Below are 15,677 nucleotides of genomic sequence, written 5' to 3'. Positions count from 1 at the left end.
GACCTTAGGTACTCATAAGTTTAAGAATATTTCCCACAGCTACTCTTATTTTATACAAAAAGCCTAGCGCCGACGGGTCGAAAGGTGTCTGCATCAGTACTGTTTGTGGACACTCTACATGTATATGCTACTTTGAGATTAGGTCTGAGTGAGTTTTAAGCTGGAACTCTCATAAGGCAAGATCCCTGCATTCCATACTGGTTTGAGTGGCTCTGGTTTGAAGAGCACTGGCAAGCACGGGCCTGGCCCTCGAAGGAGATGCTGAATTCATGTGAGTACAAAGAACAAGGCCAGCTTCCTGCAGTGTGTCCCTTTCAGGTGGGAGGCAGTGCTGCCGTTTATGACAAACCAAGGTCTACTCACTATGTTCAGGAACTGTGAGGTACAGAGGATCTTATGTCCCATCACCTGCATGTAAGGGTAGAGAGGTAAAAACACTACGGCAGCTGGCTGTATCACTGATTTTGCCCGCTTTCGGGAGCTGGCCATAAAACTGAAGAATATGACATCACAGTCCAAGGCCTGGTAGGAGCTGGTCACTTTTATTTGGGGACAACTATGGTCAACTTGACTAGTGGAGACTGATGGTTAGAATCCAGGTGGAGCGAATGAAGCCAGTACGCACATTCAATTTTGTAACTTTTAGTTTAAAACTCAAGTTTTTCCCTCTAAAGCGGCCACAGTAGGTGTTCATTTCATTGCCTGCTGGCATCTCAGCGTCACCACAGTTGCTGGGGTCACATGAGGTAAAGGATAAACCCCAACATGGCTGCTGGAATCCTGAAAGTGGCTTCTAGCTCTGTCTGATAAGTGCTTAAAGCTAGACAGAGGCTGTAAAGCTGATGCCACCTTCTCTCCCCAAGTAGACCAGGTTAAAAGCCCGGCTCTCCCTTCTTTGCTGTCCTGCCAGCATGCAGCCTTCCATGCAAATGTCAGAGCGGACCTCGTCCACTCTAGACCCATAGTTATTCAAGACTCTGGGAACTAAAGAGCTTACCGGAAGAGGGGGAGAGTGGGATGCAGCAGCTGGTCTTCCCACCAACCCGGACACACTGGGATATTCAGATGAGAATGACAGCTAACTGCAGCCGGTTAAGAGGACTTTGTCTGTGGCACTGACACTTGAGATCCCTCCAGACAGGCACTTGCAAGTGCTGCGCCTCACCTGCTGGTCCAGGAGCCTGATCTGCTCCTCACCGAGGCCCCTTGGTGCTTCCCTCTCCACAGTGCTGCTGAGTGCTTCAGTGGTTTGAGCCACCAAAAAGCTGATGGCTCCGAGAGCCAATACCACAGCCTGCAGATGGATCAGCAGGGCAGCACCTCGGGAGTCCAGGGAACTGGAGCAGAGGATGGGTGACAAGCTGCACATCTACCACACCACGATGAGGTTATAAACATCGTTTCTCTACAGCTCCACAAACAATAGCTCTTTTCAGGACTGTGTGGTTTCTGACAGCGAGAGGCCCAGTCTGAAAAGCTATAGAGGGCTTTAGATTTGGGGGCTGACTACATACCAAAAGGCTTTATCTTTCTGCCCTCAAGTACTGCCATTTATCTGGACAGTTTTACAAATTCAGACTTTACCACGTGGGGATCATCACACACCGTGCCCACCCAATATGAAGGGACATGGTGAGGATGAGGACCTCAGGAGTGCTGGTTGTCATCGGAGGGGAGAGAGAGAGACGGGGTCAGCCACTTCTGACCCGGGGAGCAGATTCACAGTACTGGAAGTCAGTTGAGTGGGTTCTTTTTCAAACAAGACTTGAAACAGCCGGGCCAGAGCTCTCCCAGGCACGGGCTCATGAGAGAAGGGTGTGCAAGGATCCAATTGCAGAAACTGTACACGGTGCTACAGAGGGTGCTTGGAGAACCTTCTCGTTCTGACGCTGCCGTGACTGCTGAACATGAGACGTAGGTCAGACCTGTATCTGAAGAAGGAAAAGAAGGATGTCACATGAACTGCAGCTAGTCATGCAGATGCCAACAGCATGCTCCCCAGCAGAGAGGAACCCTGGAAGAGAGCTGGGGCGGGGGGGGGGGGGGGAGTGGCTGCAATGTAAGTGTGCTTTCAGTAGGTGAGAAGACTTTCCACGCCAGCTGTGAGCTGAGGGAACAAAGTTACCTGTAAAAAGTAGCAGGCGGTTCTTACTCCGCTAGTCTTCTCCTCTCTCTATCCCTCTCCCTCTCTGGGGTACCCCTACCCCCTCTCCTCTCCCCATGTTCACTTAATAAACCTCATATAAAAAAAAGTAGGTTTTTTTTTTTTTTTTTTTTTTAAATGCTGCTACACCGTCCTAGCTGGCCTGGAAACTGCTATGCAGAATGACCAGGCTGTCCTCAAACTCACAAATAGCCCACCTGCCTTCAAGCCCAACACATGGGAGCCCGAGGCTGAGAGGAGAGGCGAGTCCTAGTGTAAAAGCATCAGATGAAGAGCTGACCCTCACTCAACGCTCCAGTCCAGTTCCGAGGTCTCTTCCTCCTTTATAGCTGCTGCCGCTTAAGAACACATGTACCTGGGTCTTGGATGTGTGCTTGAGCCTGGCTCTCGGATGTATACAGCTCAGTCCGAGTTGTAAAGAGCCAGGTGCTGTGGGAGGACTGTGGCCCATCTAGCACAGGAAGTGTGCAATGGACGTGTGCGGCTGGGATCTGACACCATGTGCCTACAGGACCCAGTCCAACAGCCCTATTGCAGAGGATCCTTGAACAAATGTTTGGTGGAAAAGAATAACCTGGGGTGGTAAGTTACAAGCTCCATTGGTGTTCACATGTACAGGCCAACCTGCACACACAACCAGCATCCATCTTATTACACAAGCACCGGGGTGAAAAGACTACTACAGGTTAAACAAAATGCTGGGGGAGAAAAACCATGCTCTGCCTGTTCTTCAGAGGTACCTCTGGGCAAACTGTAAGTCTACTGAATCCCCCGGTGTGACGTGCATGTGTTTGGGCTCTGGAGAGTTGGCAACTGATCCAGATGCCCAGAAGCAGGACAGCACCACAGCCACCTAGCTCCCGAGGCCTCGTGGTGTGGCAGATCGGTGCACCAACAGCTAAGCCTGCTCTGCAGGGTTCCTTCACTCTCCTTCAGGGCTCTAGTTAGTGAGACTCTGCTCTCAGTTCCGAGAGCCAGCCTAGAGTGCATGGCTGAAGCATTATGTCCATTTGGTTTGATAAATCATTGTGAACAAAGTCAACACACTTGAGCTGATGTCTGGGTCGTCACAGGGGAAGTGAAGGCTGGACAGTGAAAGGGACTGACCAGGCTTACTACACTCATTCCATTCAAAAGTTACTTGGTTTAAGCTAGATAAAATGACACTGTCTTTTTATGCAGTTGCAAGACACGGTGGCTCACACCTTTAATCCTAGCAGCACTCAGGAGGGAGAGGCAGCCCGGTTGGTCTACATAACAACTTCTGAGACAGTCGGGGAGACCTGTCTCAAAACAACAAACTTCAGGCTGGGGCTTGACCTGAAGGGTCCCGTGAGGACATAAGTGAGTCCTGTTCTGACAGTGTGGGATCTGTGTTTCTGGCTGTGTGCATACTACATAATTGTCCACACCCCTTCTGCCTGCTCATCCTTGCTCACTCAGAAGTACAGGCGAAGAAGGCCGAGAACGCACACAGCCCCACGTCACTTTGAGAGCTGAAATAATACTCTTTAGGTGACATGCTGATTTGACTTCATAATTTTCAAGCAAAAAAATAATGCCATACTTGTTGCTAATGTGGCTTGACTGCACGGCAGCGGCAGCCAGCGTCTGCACACACAGCACTGTGTAAGCAGGTCCTGATGGGAGGCACGCCATCACGTTCAGCACGCTGAAGAGGTCTCTACTTCAGCCTCTGAGCTCATACCTGTTCTCATTAGTGTCTAACACACTGAATCTCTAAGAAATGAAGCTGTGTGCCCTCAAGCAGCTCGCAGGGCAGGGCAGGGCTAGCCAGAGTTGTCCAGTGCCACCAAGTGGAGGCCTGGGACAGGGATCGGGACTGAGCTTACAGCCACTGGAGGTAGAGAGCAGCTGCTGAGCTTGCAGCCACTGGAGGTAGAGAGCAGCTGCTCTCCCCAGCAACACAAGCTGACACAGCAAGAACACAACATGCCCTCGAGAGAGAAGAGCAAGCCCAGCTCACGCAGAGGGAGCCGCTTCCGGTCATCTGGAGGAGCATGACCCCACAGACGAAGCAGAGTAGCGAGGACAGAAGCCACTTACCCAGGGTCAAAAGCCCCTGGAGTGCGACAGGTTGGTCCGGAACAGGACTGGAGCATCATCAAACGATAGTTCATCTTTCCCAAAAGCTCAGGGTCTATACTCTTAGCAATGTTGGTGATTTGGTCTGGGTCTGCAGTTATATTATAGACTTCTACGAATACCTAGCGGCAAAAAGGGAAGAGGAAAGAAGAAAATGGGTTATATTGAGAATACTCGTAAGGCAATTGCTTCTACATAGAAAGGGAAGGGCTCGTGGGACAGCAAGGCCCATCCATCCAGCATGTGGCGTAAGGCTCCAGGATCCGCACACAGTCACACACTGCCTGTGCTGGGGCTCCCTGGTGTTTCACGTACAGCCCCATGCTGAACTGTGGCTACCTGTCTACCCCACATCGTCAGGAAAGTAAAATGACCCTCTAGAGTAGCGGTTCTCAATTGTGGGTCACTGACCACCAAAGGGGGTCACTTAAGACCATGGGAAAACACATAATTACATTACGATTCATAACAGTAACAAAGTTACAGTCATGAGCAATGAAAATAATTTTATGGTTGGGGTCATCACAGCATGAGGAACTGTATTAAGAGTCACCGCATTAGAAAGGTTGAGAACCACTACCCTAGAGGGTGAGTAAAAGCTGAGACCTTGATGGCCTGGCCTCAGTAGCAAGACAATTTGTGGCCACTCAAGGGAGTGTGGAAGCAATATTTTTGCCTCAGAATCCTGGGATTCAAGCAAGGATAGAGGTAAGAAGTACTCTGATTTCTGGTACAAATAATTCCCTATTTTAAAAAGTAGTTTTGAGATAGTTTGTGCCAATGGGGAAGGCTACAGTATTATTTTTGTTGCTGTTATTGTTTTTTTTTTTTTTTTTTCTTTTTTTTTGAGACAGGGTTTCTCTGTATAGCCTTGGCTGTCCTGGACTTGCTTTGTAGATCAGGTTGGCCTCATAGCGATCCACCTGCCTCTGCTTCCCAAGTGCTGGGATTAAAGGCGTGTACCACCATACCCAGCCTTTATTTGTTTATTTTTGAGACAGGGTTTCTTTGTGTAACAGCCCTGGCTGTTCTAGACTTGCTTTGTCTATCAGGCTGGCTTTGAACTCAAGAGAGTCACCACCTCGGCTTCCTGAGTGCTGGGATTAAAGGTGTGCACCACCACTGCCCGGCCAGTATTATTTCTAAAAGCAGACTGCCTAGAATCAGTAGTTTTCCCTCAAATCACATACTGATCTCCAACTGGGACTCAAACAAAGGGCCAGGATATGGGAGGAAAACCTTGCCTCCAATGGCTTTGAACTGCTGCCCTCAGACTACCGCTCACCTTATTAAATGGGTAACCATGGGAAGGGACAGCTCAGCTTGAGTGACACTTTTCTTGCCCAATGCTATAAGGGAGCGTCCATTTGGAAGAACACAGATGAGCATCTACTGTGTACAGGAGGCAGGTGGCCAGACAGGGCAGGTGAGCGCATGCTGAGCACCAGGCATAAGGCTGCAACCTGGAGTCCACACACCTTCCCAAGGATGGCCCTCCTGGGCCTTTGTCCCCGATCTAATAACAGACAGCAGTGGCTTGTGCTGTGGGCAAGGGGAGCTTCTGGCTGAGTCAGATGCTGTCCAGCTTGCTGGGAAATGCCCCAACTCCTCTCTCTGTAGATGTGCAAACACCTCACTTTTAATTACCAGGGACGGAAACCCACAGACCAGGCAAGTGTCATTCTGAAAAAGTCAAATATGCATTTAAACTGTGGAAGTGGCAAGTAGAGAGGAGTCCATTGAGAAAAATCAGAGTGAAGCTGGCTGCACAGACTGTCTTGTGAACTGCAGGAGACCTTGGGGACTGCAGAGAAAAACGCTCTTCCCTGGGCGGTGCCCTGGATCATCTTAGGACACCAAGCCCAAGCAACCAAACACAGGCGGTAGACACGGCGTGGGGGCTGGGGTAGGGGTGGGGATGTGTCCAGGTACGTGTCTCCCTTACCTCCTGGTCATCAAACTCGCAGTACTGTAGGTTCCACAGAGACGACAGCGTCCTCACGCAAGCATAGGTATTGTTGTAGGCATCCTCACACACACAGTCTGGGAAACATTGCTGGAGGAACATTTTACCAGTTAAATGAGGGCTGCTCTAACATAGTGACCACACAGGTACAGGCTGGCTGACGCCAGACACCAGGGAGGAGGACAAGTAGGTATCAGGTGAGTCACTCTGAAGGAGTGTCTAGGACTGTCATCTCAGCACTACAAAGGACCCGACTCCCATGTCTTCCACAGGCCCTGCTAGTCCGTAGCTGGTTGAACTGTGTGCGTGCACGTGCACATGCGCGCGTGCGCGCGCGCGCGCGCACACACACACACACACGGCTGGACCTTTACTCAGAACACTTTAGTGTCAGGAGAGACAAGGCTCCAGCCCCCAAACCCAGGTCAATGTGGCTGTTACCTCGTACATGACCTGTTTGGCTGCCACCAGTGAGGGCACCTGTGACGGCTAAGGCATAGGGACAGATCCTGTCTCTCCATTTTGACAGAATGCCAAGGAAAATGGTACTGCCACTGGGGAGGTGGACAGTGGGTAAGGTAAGGGGTGAGGGCATGGGCGCGTGACAACAGCACCTGCCGAGTGGTAGCGAAGTGTGGTCCAAGACAAGCTCTACTCACAGACACTCCAGGACTCAGGGAAGGGCAGGTCGGGTCAGTGACGTTGCGGCCTTCTCCTTGATATTCCACCAGGACGTCTGACCTCCAGGTTAGGTTACTGGCCCCTTTCTAGAAAAAAAGGTGAAGGTGGTTTCTGTGAGGCATGGACTGATAAGGGAACTGACGAGGGAAATCTTTCCAGGCTGCCGGAGGGGCCTTCGGGCAGCTCATTCTGTAACTACAGGGAATGGAGAAATGGTTGTGTACAAAAACCGTTTATAGTCTTTCAAGCGGTGGTCAACTGCTGGGATGTGTGATAGTTCCTGTAAGGGCAGCACGCACGCAGGTGACGACAGAAGCTAGAAAACAACAAGTGCAGGTGGCTCCAAGTTCAGATCTGAGTGCAAGTGGTACCCAGCTTAGTGAGGTTCTGCCTGCCCTGGGCAGCATAAAAGACATGCGCTGCGAGTCATTTTTTTTTTTTTAAATATTTATTTTATGTGCACTGGTGTTTTGCCTGCATGTATGTCTGTGTGAGCATGTCATATCTTGGAGCTACAGACAGTTATAAGTTGCCATGTGGGTGCTGGGAATTGAACTCAGGTCCTCTAAAAGAATAGTCAGTGCCCTTAACCACTGAGCCATCTCTCCAGCCCCGGAGTGTGGGTCTTGAGATAAACATACAACTCAACGTATCTCACTTACTCTGTGCTGCACGTTAGATGTGTGGAGGAAGGAGGCAACAGCTGAAACACAAACATTTTAGACAGGCATAGAAATGCTGGCAAAGAAGGCTAGGACAGGAGCAAGTTTGGGATCACAAGCAGATGAACATGGCTGGGTGTTGTGGCGCATGCTTTTAATCCCAGCACTCGGGAGGCAGAGCAGGCGATCACTGTGAGTTCGAAGCCAGCCTGGTCTACAAAGAGAGTCCAGGACAGCCAAGGCTACACAGAGAAACCCTGTCACAAACAAACAAACAAACAAACAAACAGCAGATGAATCCAGGATAGCAGGGAACACGTGTTGGGTGGGTCTTGAACCCCAGAGGAGGAAGGAGGAACAGCTAGGCCAGGGGCCCCTGAACAGCAGGCCAGCTAGGCCAGGGACATGCCTGCAGCACTCGCTGCTTGGAAGGCTGAGGCGCAAGGACTGACCGAGGCCAGCTTACTTGCTGAGCCACACACACATCCAGACATCTTTGAAGAGCAACAGAGGTGGGGGATGGGGAGAGAGGGATGGTTCTGAGTAAGGAACAGCAAGGCTGCTTCAGACATCAGCCAAGGACAGATCTAGGGAAACAGGCCCAGTGGGAAGAGACCCTTATGGAGCTTCCTCAATAGCTTGACGCCTGCCACCTCAAACCTTAGGGACGTTTTTCAGGGCCTCACATGCTAGACCAGCACTGCAGCGGCATGCATGCACAGGAAACTGAGAGGCTCTGCTCCATAGCTGGGTCTCTAAGTGTGCTTCTAGTGTCAGCATAAACTGTGAATGTAAACACCTCAGGTCCTGACTCAAGTGAAAAGCAGTTTACGTGTTAGCAAGCCCATAAGCATCCCTGGTGTCAGTTTGAGACCTGTGCCTCTAAAGACTGAAGCTGGGAGATGTGGAGGGAGTGGGTACTAGCTCGCACAAGGCCTTAAAGGCCAAGAAAGGAACTGAGAGGACTGGACATTGCTGGAAGGTCCATGCCCGTCTACACACAGGCACTGGCCAATCCCAGTCAGAGTCAGGTAGCCACAGACAGGATTCCCCTAGAAGCCTTTAAAAGAGCCTGCGAGCTCCCCCTTGGAGTCGCTGCCATTTTGTATGGTTGGCTGATCTCTGCATGCAGGCTGTTTCTGCAGAACAAATACTCTATTTTTGCACAGTATGTGAGTCTGGGGTCTTCCTTCGGCGATTTTTGGACCCTTACAGAATGAAACAAAGCATTTTTTTCCCCTGAAAAAGGCCTTATGTGTATATTTATGGTGTACCTAATGATCCTCCGCATCTACTCAGCTCTGCAGCCCTGGGTAACATCCCCTCCAAGCCAGGGCTGGTTAGGTCTGGTCCTGAGCTGCCACTGGATGAGGCTAAATCTGGAACTAATAACTCTTCATTGCATCTTAGTTCACTTCAAAGGCCACATGTGACCATCCCACCGGCCTAGTGTGTAAGTGCCTTATATCAACAACCTCAACCACGGTGCACAACAAGAAACGTGCAGAGGTGACTGCACACACACATCCCGATGACTTGTAGCCTGGAACTTACTCATGTGAAGTTAGGAGACACCTGGCTGAGCTACAGATGGGATGCACTTCCAGCCGCAAGGCCCACATCTTACAGGCGATGCAGAAGCCGAGTCTAAGGTTACATGGAAGAGGGACCTAGGGACTTAGGACCCTGACAGAACAAGGAGGCCGGCAGACCCACACAGACAGGCTCAGGTACTCAGCTTGAAGGCAAGACAGCACAACAAGGCGAGGCCCGTGGGTCAGAAGAGATGCCTGAGTACAGAGAAAGCAAGGTTCTTAACTGAAAGAGCAAAGCCATCCTAGATACACAGATGAGCAGGACCCAGGACACAGAACGGTAAAACCTGGAGAAGAAAATGGAGGAGATCTCCAACTTCACACGTACACGTGGTCTATAACTAAGAAACAAACAGGCTGGGGAGACGTCTCAGTAGAAAAGCACTTACCATACAAGCCTGACAATTTACATCCAGATGCCCAGGGGCTACATAGTAGCATAGGCACCCGTAATCCCAGCATCCTCTATAGGAAGATGAGAGGTGGACACAGCAACCCTCATGGGCCAGCCAGGCTGGCGTCCAAGGTGGTACCGAGGCTATCTTGAGGAAGGAGAAAGGTGGGGACCAACACCTGAGAACTGTCCCCTGACCTTGGCATACATGTCCATACCCATGTAAGTAAGTATGCTCCTTCACGCACAAAGAAGGCCAGCCATCAACAGGAATGGCCCGCTCTTCTTTCTCCATATTACAGTACAGGGAAAGATGAGCAACAAGCAGCACAGTTTGGGCAAACACGGATGTTTCACAGGTGAGGACAAAAGAAGCAGAGTCTATCACCAACAACGACACTGTCAAAAATGACATCTAGGCAGTTGGTGAGGTGGTGGCTAGGCAGTGCAGCTCTGTGGCTGGCTCTGCACCACACGTGTCTCCCACCCCGTGCCGCCACGATGCCCAAGAGGAAGGTTAGCGTGGGTGGACTGGCGAAGGTGGAGCCCAAGCACCATTCCTTGAGGCTCTTGGCCAAGCCTGCCTCTGCCAAAGTCGGCGCAAAGCCCAAAAAAAGGGCTTGGGAAAGGATAAATCATCAGACAAACAGTGCAAGCAAAAGGGAAGAGAGGAGCAAAGGCAAACAGGCCGAGTGGCTGACAGCAAGCTACAGCTCTGCCTGCAGAAAACGGAGAGACAGAAAACCAGAGTGCGGCCTCTGAGGGAGAAGAGAAAGAATCCAAGGCCGACTAACTGTCCATCGTGTCTGTCAGTGGTCCCTGACTCCCTTCTTGTACAATCAGGAGGAAATTTTTATCAACTATTTTGTAAATGCGAGGTTTTTAGTAGCTCTACAAACAATTTTAAGGGGTGGGGGAATCCTACCTCATCCCATTTTTAAAGTGTAAATGACTTTTTTCGATTTATTTATTATGTATATAGCACTCTGCCTGCATGTGAACCAGCAGGCCAGAAGAGGGCACTGATCTCATTATAGATGGGTGGGAGCCACCATGAGGTTGCCGGAATTGAACTCAGGACCTCCGGAACAATCTCTCTAGCCAAGTAAATGATTTTTTAAAAGAGGTTGAATCATTTGCTGGTTGTTTACTTTTTGGGACAACCAGAAAATAGGAGGATATTGAATCTGGAGAGACTGTGACTGTCTTGGGGATCGCCATAACATTCTGTAGAGGGGGCTAGTTTTGTATCTTACATCACAGTGTGTACTAAACGGCAATTTGGAATCTCAGTCGTGCATTCATCTCTGGAATATTTTCAGTTAGATCTGATCTCCTGTGTCTAGTAGAACTGTTTTCTAAGAAAACTGCTCCTTGGTCCTTGCCCTGTCAGAACTGTAGCGTCTCTGGCCATGGTTGTCCATTTTCCTAACCCTGTGATAATGTGCTGTGAAAGGTGGAAATTTTGAGTATGTTCTGTTTGTGGCATTAAGACTGTGAGTCAGCGGAACTAAGCATCATGAGCATTTGGTTGTTATGTGAGGTCATCAGGAAAACTTGTCAAATTTGAGGCTGGAATGTCACTGGAGTAAGTTTAGAGAGATAACATGTGGTCCTTCATTTGGGTTCCTGCACACGACGTGTGACTTCAGAGTCTGGGTACTTGTGTTAAGAATTGAAATGTCGGGGCTGGAGAGATGGCTCAGCGATTAAGAGCACTGACTGCTCTTCCAAAGGTCATGAGTTCAATTCCCAGCAACCACATGGTGGCTCACAACCATCTATAATGTGATCTGATGCCCTCCTCTGGCCTGCAGGGGTACATGCAGGTAGAGCTCTGTATACATAATAATAAATAAATAAAATCTTTAAAAAAAAAAAAAAAAAAAAAAAAAAAAAAAGAATTGAAATGTCTGTGTACTCTGCTGCTCGGCCAATAAAAATCTCAGTTGTGAAAGAGTATGTGTAAAACAACAAAAACAAAAACAAAAACAAAAAAAGACATATATACAGCAGCAAGCACTGGGCACGGAGCCCCTTGCTACTACAGAACTGCAGACGAGGACCACAGGGGGATGCCCCTGTGCACCCGCTATGATAAAATAAAACAAGAACCATCTAGTGTCCATGAGGGTGTGAGAAAATCCGAACCCTCACACATGGCTGATGGAAATACGTAACGTGCTAAACAGACTGGTGGGTCTAAAAAATTAAGGTTACCAAGGTGCCCAGAACACTGGCACACAGAGACCTGCAAATGTGTGCATAGTCTCACATACATGTTCACAACAGGGCTACTCAAAAGGAGCCCCAAAGTAGCAAGAATCTCCACATCCAGATGTGACGGACGGACAGATGGAGCCATGTGTCCCCTGGAGGTGGGGAGAGCGTTCTGAGCACTAGAAGTAATGAAATACAGATACAGGCTACCATGCGGCTGACTCCATCTGTATGTCCAGGGTACACAACTCCACAGAGGTAGAAGCGGGATTATGGGCCGCCTGAGGGCCAGAGGAGGCAGCAGTGGAGAGGATGATGGAATGTTCTAAATGACTGAGCTGTCCACACTAGTGAACTGCATGGCATGTGAACTGAGCTGACAAGTGGCTCCCCTTACTGAGAAGTAAATGCACAGTTGAGACCAAACACTGTTTTCCCTCACTCAACTGGCATATATGAAGTTGATAGTGTGCAGAGCAAAGGGAATCCTCATCTTAGTGAGTACGCAGGACACCGGGGACATGGGTGAGAATGCTAAAGCAGTACTGCCCACGTGACAGAGCTAGACCACCACACATAGTACCTGGGAAGAGATGAACAACTAGGCCATGACGCACTCAAGAGTCCATTACAGAGTATCACGTAGCCGAGAACTACATGGATCCATCTTAGAAACAACACTGAGTCTTAAAAATGCCCAGACAGATCCAGTACAATAGTGTGTGTGTGTGTGTGTAATAACTGTCTCTCTTCCTCTTTTTCTTTCTCCTCCTTCCTTCTCCCGTCCTCCCCACAGCCCTTTTGGACCTGGAGACTGAACGCAAGATCTTCAGTGTGCTATGTAAGTACTCTGCTGAGAGCTGTGTGCCCCAGCTGACACTGTAAACTCTCCAACCACACTCAGGTCAGTAATTTAGCTTTAGTTATTTGCCTGTACCTCCATGAATAGTGTGTGAAGCATTTCCATGCCTCAGACCTCGCCAGCGCTCGCCACTGTGCAGATGACACAGGCCTCCTTTACTTCAGCATCTCTGATGGATGCTGAGGTAGCCCTTCTACACTGACCTGGGCCATTCCTAAGTCTTCCCTAAGGTGGCCACTTGCTGCTGCTTGACTTATTTCTATTGGGACGTCAATCTTTACTTGCCTTCAACTACCCTCTTGTATGTAACCTGCAAATGTTTTTTCAGCCTGTTGGTCACTTTAGGTTTGTTCATGGTGACTTTTGTTTGGTTTTCTGGGAGAAGGGAAGAGAATACAGAAGGTACAAGGCGACACATGGGTCAGTCAGTCTCTTCCCTGAGGAAGCCTCTCCCACCACAAGGCCAGAGACAATCCCGTTCTTTGCCTACCAGACACAGTAGCTTTAGCTTTTCCTTCTTTGTCTCCCAGGAATTAACTTCAGAGTTGTGGCTCTATACTCACCAGAATGGGCAGCAGGGACATCCCGTCCATCTGGGTCCTATTCAGGTCATAGCCAGCAAGGTCCAGGATCGTGGGGCCCAAGTCAATATTGGACACAAGCATCTGCATGAGTGAAGAAAACAGTGTGGGACATGGCAGGTCTCACTCTACTTTTCCATCGGACAGACTCTAAGCAACCCACCAGAAGCCTGTTCTCCCACCCCAGTTCCAGACACTCAACTACAACTGAAGACACAAGGCGTATCAGGTGTGTGTGAACGCGTGTGGGATGTTGCGTGTTCATCTTACTCACATGGCTGCTTTCAGACCGTCTGAAACACTTCTGTGATGGCCTCATGACAAATCACTGCTGCATTATCAATTGTTTCCCAACCTGATGCTCACATTTGCTCACTAAATTTAACCTCACGTGCATTACTAACACTTAAAAAAGATTTGTGTTTCTCTTTTATCTGTAAAAATGCCCACATATATATAAACGTGCCACATGCATGAATGCCCAGAGGCCACAAGAGGGTGTCAGATCCCCCTGAACTGGAGTTACAGATGGTTGTGAGCTGCTTGTAGGTGCCAGGAACCAATCCCTGATCCTCTGTGAGAGTCTTTTTTTTTTTTTTTTTTTTTTCAAGACAGGGTTTCTCTGTGTAGCCTTGGCTGTCTTGGACTCGCTTTGTAGACCAGGCTGGCCTCAAACTCAAAGCGATCTGCCTGCCTCTGCCTCCCAAGTGCTGGGTGTTAGGATTCTGTGTCAGTCTGCCTACCTGTTATGTCACTGCTTACTAGTCATGGGGCGTGGCCCTGCCCTGGGCCATATAAAAGACACCCTCCACGTGGAGCTCTCTCTACTTTTCAACCTTCCAGCTCCTCTACCTTTCACTACTTCTCTCCTCTCTCTCTCTCCCTCCCTCTCTCCCTCCCTCCCTCCCTCCCTCCCTCCCTCCCTCCCTGCATGTATGTCTCTAGAGTTGGTTCCTGTATCTCCCTATTAAACCTCTTAAGTGATCTGTTGTGTGGTGAGATTTCATCTGTCTGTACAGCTCCACTGTTCACCTATAACCTCCGCTACTCAGTGTTTTACACTGGGATTAAAGGTCTGTGCCACCATTGTCTGGTGTGACGAGTGTTCTTACCTGATAAACTATTGCTGTAGCCCCACCAATATGCTTTTTCTGTGTATTTGTCTGTCTTAGACAGGGCCTCTGGATGTTAGGTCCTTTCTAAGGACCTAAACCAGCATGGTTTCATTGAAACACAGTGGAGCTGTGTCAGTTCTAATGTAAAAACAACTAAATTTTATTTTTTTAAATGTGCACGGACCTGTGTGTGTGTACACATGTATGTATGTGTGTGTGTGTGTTTCTAATTGGCCTGGGCTCACGGACTGCCTAGGCTGGCTGGTAGCAAGCCTCAGGAGTCTCCAGCGCCAGCCTCCTGCCTCCCCTGTGCTAAAATACAAGCTTTTAAAGGCGGATTCTGAGGAACAAACTCAGGGCCTCATGCTTATGTGACAGCTTAGTCTATAGAGTGAGCTCCATGTCTGAGAAAGCTTGTCTCAAAAAAACAAGTCGAGAAGCCAGGAGTGATAGTGCACGCCTTTGTCCCAGCACTTGGGAGGGAGAGGGAGGAGGATCTCTGGGAGACAGACATCAACTTGGTCTACAAAGTTGAGTTCCAGGACAGCCAGGGCCACATAGTGAGATCCTATGTGGCGAGCTGCTGGGAGCAGTCACAAGCTGGACTGGCAGGTGAGCTTCCTGGAGGCAGCCCACTCATTCCTGCACAGCCGACAAACGGGTATATCTTTGGTTTAGGCAAAGCCCCACGGATTTTGCCTCAGGACTGCTTCTTGTTGCTATGCTGTCTTTCCATGCTTCTCTCTCTCTTTTTTTTAAAAAAAGATTTATTTATTATTATGTATACAGTGTTCTGCCTGCATGTACACCTGCAGGCCAGAAGAGGGCATCAGATCACATTGTAGATGGTTGTGAGCCACCATGTGGTTGCTGGGAATTGAACTCAGGACTTTTGGAAGAACAGGCAGCGCTTTTAACCACTGAGCCATTTCTCCACCATGCTTGTCTCATACATCTGCCACAGCAGAGACCTCGCTGCCTATAGCTCCACGGGTGCTACTCTCTGTGTTGGGCAGATATCCTACAGATGATTTTATAATTCCTGACAATGGCTTCTAATTGACTCAAATAACTTTAACCCCCCCTGCAATATAGCAAAGACTGATAGGAGCTCTGTGAGCCTCCATGCAAATTACACCGAGGAAGGAAACAAGGTTGAAAGAAATTAGTAATCAAGGAAATATATTTGTTCTAGGTTTAGTCCAAGCATAAGGCCCAGGTGTACACTATGATAAGAAAGGCCATATGAATATAGAAAAAAATAAATGGTTATCTATACAAGAAGACACCTGTTAGAAAAACCTTGACATAACCTCTTGCTCTGAACACAG

At 49.1% G+C, this 15,677-nt stretch overlaps 1 protein-coding gene and 1 pseudogene across 1 annotated transcript in view; one reads left to right on the top strand and one right to left on the bottom strand.

Annotated features, from left to right (window-relative positions):
* Positions 1-1,058: 1,058 nt before the first annotated feature.
* Gns (glucosamine (N-acetyl)-6-sulfatase) overlaps positions 1,059-15,677 on the bottom strand; it is a 37,298-nt gene continuing 22,679 nt past the window's right edge. Inside the window, exons 10-14 of the mRNA XM_051170398.1 lie at positions 13,214-13,315; positions 6,896-7,003; positions 6,216-6,326; positions 4,232-4,392; positions 1,059-1,931 (exon numbers count right to left, since the gene is read on the bottom strand). Coding sequence (XP_051026355.1) covers positions 1,853-1,931; positions 4,232-4,392; positions 6,216-6,326; positions 6,896-7,003; positions 13,214-13,315 — 561 coding nt within the window. The 3' untranslated portion in view covers positions 1,059-1,852. The remainder of the gene's footprint in view (positions 1,932-4,231; positions 4,393-6,215; positions 6,327-6,895; positions 7,004-13,213; positions 13,316-15,677) is intronic.
* LOC127210674 (non-histone chromosomal protein HMG-14-like) lies at positions 10,070-10,361 on the top strand (annotated as a pseudogene).

The sequence above is a fragment of the Acomys russatus genome, chromosome 28 (genome assembly GCF_903995435.1).
Source record: "Acomys russatus chromosome 28, mAcoRus1.1, whole genome shotgun sequence".
In the NCBI taxonomy this organism is placed as follows: Eukaryota; Metazoa; Chordata; class Mammalia; order Rodentia; family Muridae; genus Acomys; species Acomys russatus.
This window is presented reverse-complemented; position numbering and strand designations above follow the sequence as displayed.